The 6443-nt window shown below is 52.6% G+C and overlaps 1 protein-coding gene across 1 annotated transcript; it reads left to right on the top strand.

Annotated features, from left to right (window-relative positions):
• Window positions 1-719: 719 nt before the first annotated feature.
• Window positions 720-1634, top strand: LOC308397582 (cyclin-dependent kinase 3-like; the record flags this gene model as incomplete). Its single annotated transcript, XM_080883557.1, has 1 exon — window positions 720-1634. The coding sequence occupies one exon, from the start codon at window positions 720-722 to the stop codon at window positions 1632-1634; it is 915 nt and encodes a 304-aa protein (XP_080739683.1).
• Window positions 1635-6443: the final 4809 nt, after the last annotated feature.

The following is a 6443-nucleotide window of genomic DNA, read 5'->3' as shown; positions in this document are numbered from 1 at the left end:
TTATTGCAGGAAGATAGTACCGTGTGTGGGTTCATACATGCGAAAGATGCCAAGTGCTCGCGGCTCATTAGGAAATCATTAAGCGGCAACCTGATTATCGACCCAGTCGACGCGGGCACAACTGACGGGGACGCCATTGACTTCTACAAGTCTATAGTGTCCAACGGAAACGCTGCCGTTCTATGTGCGAAAGACCAAAGAACGGACGACGTGAACAACGTAATCGCTCCGACACACAGCTCCACTTCGACGGGGGAGTCTAAGTTGCTGGTTCGAAGATATCAGGTGGAAAACAAACCCGGGTGTTCTGATGTCATTGTTACACGCGATCCGCCAGCAGGCACACCGATACTCGAGCAACCAGAGTCGCAGTTGCTCGCTGTGATTTCCGAGACTCAGAAAGCCGAACCTGTATCGGCGAGCACTCTAGCTCGCCGCGCAACGGCTACAAGAAGAGCTAAACGATCAGCGGTCCGCCGCAGTTCCAATTCCAACAGTCGTCGATGGAACAGTGTGTTTTGCAGAGAAATTAACTGGTTGGCACGCCGTAAGCGTGCCACCGAATTACAGCCCATTACCTCGGCCGACATCGACACGTGCGAAACCACCAAGGCTCTGTTAAACATCAACACCTGCGAAGTGCTTCTGCGGTTGTACCACCGCCATCGCTCTTTTGTCACTGTAGCGGATTAACATTACATGCGTCTCGCGTGACCGCCATGGACAAGTACGAGATTGTTGCACAGGTAGGCGAAGGGGCATATGGTGTTGTGTACCACGTTAAGTGTCGCGTTACCGATCAACGCTATGCGTTGAAGTGCCACCGCAATTACGAAAACGGCACTATGACGGACTCCACCGTCCGGGAACTGTCTTGTCTATCGGCTTTGAGAGGCCATCCTAATATAGTGGAGACGCTGGACTGTTTTCTTCACGATGGCGAGATAGCAACGCTCATGCCCTACCTCCCTTTAACGCTGTTTGAGGTGATATACCAGGGTCGCTATCACTCGGGCCTGTTGCCGATTACGTTCATCGGCCGTTTCTCTCTGGAGATCGCCGACGCTCTGGCTTACATGCACGGGCTTAACATGATACACAGAGATCTGACACCCGCTAATGTGTTGCTCACAGCGGACACGCTAACCGTGAAGGTGGCAGATATGGGCCTTTCTAGGTATGCTGCGAAGTCCATGAGTTCTGGGTTGGTAACGGAGTCCTACAGAGCCCCGGAATTATTTGACACAAAGAAGGAGGGTATCGCGCAGTACACCTGCGCTATCGACATGTGGAGCCTGGGCGTGCTGATAGTAGATGCCATGGAGGCGACGATGACCTTTCACAGTAAAAACTTTCCAACGTATAAAATCATCAATGAAACTCTCGGTCGCGACGACCACGACGACGAAAGCATCTGGAATCCCATGTGTGTAATGCCCACCCTGATGCGGTGTACAGAGGTGAAGAGAATCGCGTTGGCATTGCTTCAGTACGACCCGAAGCGCAGACTCACTGCGCGGACGTTACTGGATGACAGTAGATGGAAACGGATCGCCGCCGCGATCACCGATGTTGATATTGACCGTGTGAAACGTTACGCTGGCATTCAGCGCACAGCCTGTAAATCACACTAGTGTGCATTTATGTTGCGATGTGAGGACGCTCATATGTATGTGTATGTGTATGTTTGTGCATTCATACAATAAAGCATCTCACTCCCTTTGTCATTGTGCTGTCATGTTTGTTTTATTTGCGTGGAAGACAAGATTGTTATGCATACAACCAGAGTCCATATAATACCACATGTTGACACTGAGCAGACCCCAACAGCGTCGTTGTTCATATGTAGAGACGCGCAAACAGTGGCAGGAGCAACACTTTTGCGTCGAGTCCTCCGTTGCGGCTGGCGTCGGAACGGCAAACGTTGACTTTGTTGATCGTGGCTTCTATCCTGTCAACTGTGAACATATACCATGGTAATTAACACGTAGTTTATATATTACACAAACATACACACGTGTGGCATTCGGCGGGCTTACGTTTGGCTAAAATGGCATACAGCTGCACCTTGGTGGTGTCCACGGGCTGCAGGGGGACCAATTTGGGTATGGCAATGCGGCAGTCGTCTGTGCACACTAAGGATGAAAAGAGTGCATTGTTTTTTTTTTTTTTTTACTCGACACCCCATCCAACAACCGTGTCGATATCGTGATATCGCAGAGGGGGGTGGGGGGGGAAATATGTGCTTACTACGTACAGCGAGTGGTAGTCTGCGGTGTCATGTGCTCGGGTTCCTCTGCCGTGCTCCCAGTGGCAGGATCATCGATTGGATCAGCGTCGTCCGGATTACCGTCGAGAGACCGACTGACTTGTGAACAGGACTGATCCGCTTCAGCACTTTGCCGTGTGTAAATGAAATACTTGTAGTTTACATTGCCGCGCCCCACAAACGTCGTACCGTTTGGGGTTATAAAACAGCCACCGGTCAGCCTTTGTGTTGGGCTCATAGTGTGGTTCCATATCTCTATTACACGCCAGATGTCGGGAGTCTCAACGTGAAACTTGTAAATTGCGCCGACTCCATCTAGCGGAGTGATAACTGCTGTGCTGTCTGTTACGCTACACGGCGTCCTTCCCGTTCCACAGCGCGCCTTTGACGTGTAATAATATATACCTCGATCGATTGGGTTTGCGATGACAGTGAATCTCGCCCCGCCTAACACATATTGCCCTTCGTCATTGCAAGTAAGAAATCGAATGGTGACCTGGTACCCCAATCTAGTGTGTGTCACTTCATACAGATGGTGGCTAGCTGGCCTGACGACCTGACCGTTTTTTCGAAAGACAGAAGTAGGACTTTCCAAATAGCCAGGTAATGAGAGCGAATAAGACAGTTTCCCAAATACAGCTACTTGTTCTTGGCCAGCGTAGCCAATCGCACTTTGGTTGCAACACTCCAGCCAAAGTGCTAGCAGGCTGACTAGCACTCGAACGCAAGCTTTTGACTGCCACATGTTTTCCAGCAAACCCACTTGCAATCGACGAACACACCGGTAGTCTTGGGGCTTTATACTCTTGTGAAAGGGTTCGGTGAGTGTGAGTCGGACCGACTGAGAACGAGCAACCGCCGACCTAGAATGCTGACAGAGACAGAGTTTTTGTTCGGTACACACCGTTCTGTTTTTTTTCCCACTGAACATGGTGTATAGTATATGCATTTTGTGTATGCTGCGTACTTTATACATCAAGTGGTACATATGTTGGTCGGTACACTGATGCTTGTGTGTGTGTTTTTGTGTACCATGTTTTTACAGACGGCCGTAAGACTGGCCGACCTAGACGTCGGGGGCGACCGACCTAGACGTAGGGGGCGGCCGACCTACACGTCGGGAGCGGCCGACCTAGACGTCGGGAGCGGCCGACCTAGACGTCGGGAGCGACCGACCTAGACGTAGGGGGCGGCCGACCTACACGTCGGGAGCGGCCGACCTAGACGTCGGGAGCGGCCGACCTACACGTCGGGAGCGGCCGACCTAGACGTCGGGAGCGGCCGACCTACACGTCGGGAGCGGCCGACCTAGACGTCGGGAGCGGCCGACCTAGACGTCGGGGGCGGCCGACCTAGACGTCGGGAGCGGCCGACCTACACGTCGGGAGCGGCCGACCTAGACGTCGGGAGCGGCCGACCTAGACGTCGGGGGCGACCGACCTAGACGTCGGGAGCGACCGACCTAGACGTCGGGAGCGACCGACCTAGACGTCGGGAGCGACCGACCTACACGTCGGGAGCGGCCGACCTAGACGTCGGGAGCGGCCGACCTACACGTCGGGGGCGGCCGACCTAGACGCCGGAAGACTGGCCGACCTAGACGCCGGAAGACTGGCCGACCTAGACGCCGGAAGACTGGCCGACCTAGGAAATGCTGGCTGCACGTATGGAACACGAGGACGACTTACGGTGCACTTGCTCCGAGACCCAGCTCGCAACTATGGAGAAGAATGACACCCGGTCGGTTTGGGTTTCACCTACACAATGTGCTCACGGTGACCATGTGTCGCTTTGCGACGGCATTGCGATCAGCCGCAAATACCCCGATGAGAAGCATCCTTCTAATCGGTGGAAGAGAATATGCGGTAGCGTAGCAGCTTTGCTGAGAACCACCCCGGTGTGTTTCGAACACGGAGCCGGCTGCCTGTCTAGCTTGATCACCGAGGCCAAGGGGATCAGATTCCCCACCATACCTGAGATACTGTCGGTGGAAAGCCGTTCCGGCGTAACGGATTACTACATAGCACACAAGCTATTTGCCGCAAAGGTGGTGCATCTCACAGATGCGAAACCTTCCAACGATTTGGTCGAAGCACTGTCTTGTCGCGATGCGGTTCTTCGCTACAAGGGTGCATCGGGTCTCATGTTCACGTACCCTAGCATCATGTCGGATGAGTACGAAGGTCTGATCGCCAGGTTTCGCGGAGACTATATAATTTACACGGGCGACTTGCATTTCACCGGACACGCGACTCCAACTGAGCTGCTGAAACAAATCACCTGGTGTTTCACCGAGCTCATACGTGTCAGCTTCGCAGGCTGGCGTGGGACATCGCACCCAGGGCATCTGGTGCTTTACACGAGAAGGAAACTACACTAAGTCCCTCCGTTAAGAGTTGTGTGCCTCTGTTGCTGGCGGAACGCAGAATGTCACATGTTTCTCTGTGCTATAATACGTTGTTACGTGTAACCTCTCGAATAAAGCCGTTGAGATGTGTGTACAATGTGGACAGTGTCATTGTTTCAGGCCTTATTTTCATTTTGACTTTGATACATTGAGTCGTGATGATATGGTTATACTTTTACAGGTGGACAAATGTAGACAAGCACCCAAGTACTCGTGCTTAACCTAACATCTAGCTGTCACATAATGTACGAGTCACACGTCAGTTACCAGACGCGTGTGGTTTGAACAGCACACGAATAAATAAAGATGGGACATTCCACACGTTGTTCCACGGTGGTCGTTTATTATCAAATGTGATACAAAAACACAAAGCATGCATCCACCACGGTGGTCGTTTATTATCAAATGTGATACAAAAACACAAAGCATGCAAATTTCATCGTTCGCAGGTCAGTGTCAGCACAGAATCATCGACACACATAATCACTTGCGAGACACACTAGACGGGTTCCGTTTGGCATTTATTTGGAGGACAGTTTGCGGTCTTCTTCGGAATGGCTTTCGTGTCTCCCCAAGTTGGGGAGCCCTGCGGTGTGATCTCACCGCGGCACTTTTTCCTCAGTCGCGATACGCCGCCAACCACTCGTACTCGTCGCTGCCAGTCCACTCGGCCCTTGATACCCCACGTTCTCCGGCAGACCGTCTCGGTGGCGGATAAGGATAGCCTTCCTCTAGTTCACGAGTACCTGTCGGGGGCTTTAACTCTCTGCGAACAACGGGACGATCCCCGTGCGTCTCGCGCGCGACCCGGTTCACGCCGGGTTTAGTGTTCCTGTTGACAGGAGGCGGTGGCGGCAACACCAAAGGTCGTCCGCCGTCGTAGGAAGCAGCCTCGCGGTCTGACGTTACTCGTAAGTCTCCCATCATATCGCAGATTCCTTGAGGATACGAGGCCTCTCGGTCGGCCGTTTCCAAGCCTCTGATCATGTCGTAGTGATCTTTATCTACCGCGCGCTCGGTCGCCTGCTTTCTGCAATACAGCGTGAGTGACTCCATGTTCGGAAACACAAAGCGATCGGGGGGTTCGATGCCAGAAGACAAGACATACTCCACGCATTTTCCGTCTGGATCTCGAAACACAATCCGAGCGGTGGACCCACTGCCAGAAGACAAGACGTACTCCGTGCACGTCTCGTCTGGGCCGACTGTGTATTTCCAGATGCACCCCTTGCCTTTAGTGAACAACTCGAACGTGGCTAGGTCGCCGTCGGGGCCGTGCGTCAGGGCAACATACCCCGGTCCCGGCTTAGACATCGCAGAAAAGCATTGGGTTCTGCTTGGGAAGTAGGGAGTTGCACCGGCAACGACGGCACTTCGCCAAGTGGCAAAGACGCACCTGTCACGTTCTCGCATCTCAATCCTCAAGGCTCCTTTTCGGTTAAGCTGCTCCGCCATGGTGTGAAGCTAGATATATATATATATATATATATATATATATATATATATATGTCCACCGTGGATACACTGAGTTTGTAGGATGTGCACGACTAGTTGTCCGATGAGTGTTAGTACTGTTTCATCGGTACGTGCGGTCTAGCCTACATGGCGGACATTAACATCGTGACTCTGATGCACATTCTTGTGAACCAGTTGTGTTTTACACGCAAGGTGAACAGCGTTTCGTTGCGATCGTGTTCCACCAACCATCGAGCCCCAAGCGACTCCACTCGATCCCGTAGGTCAACGGCGTTGTTCTGGTCCGTTATA

The sequence above is a fragment of the Rhamphochromis sp. 'chilingali' genome (genome assembly GCF_963969265.1).
Source record: "Rhamphochromis sp. 'chilingali' genome assembly, chromosome: 5".
Classification (NCBI taxonomy): Eukaryota; Metazoa; Chordata; class Actinopteri; order Cichliformes; family Cichlidae; genus Rhamphochromis; species Rhamphochromis sp. 'chilingali'.
Note: the sequence above shows the minus strand (reverse complement) of the source record. Positions and strands in the feature narration are given on the sequence as shown.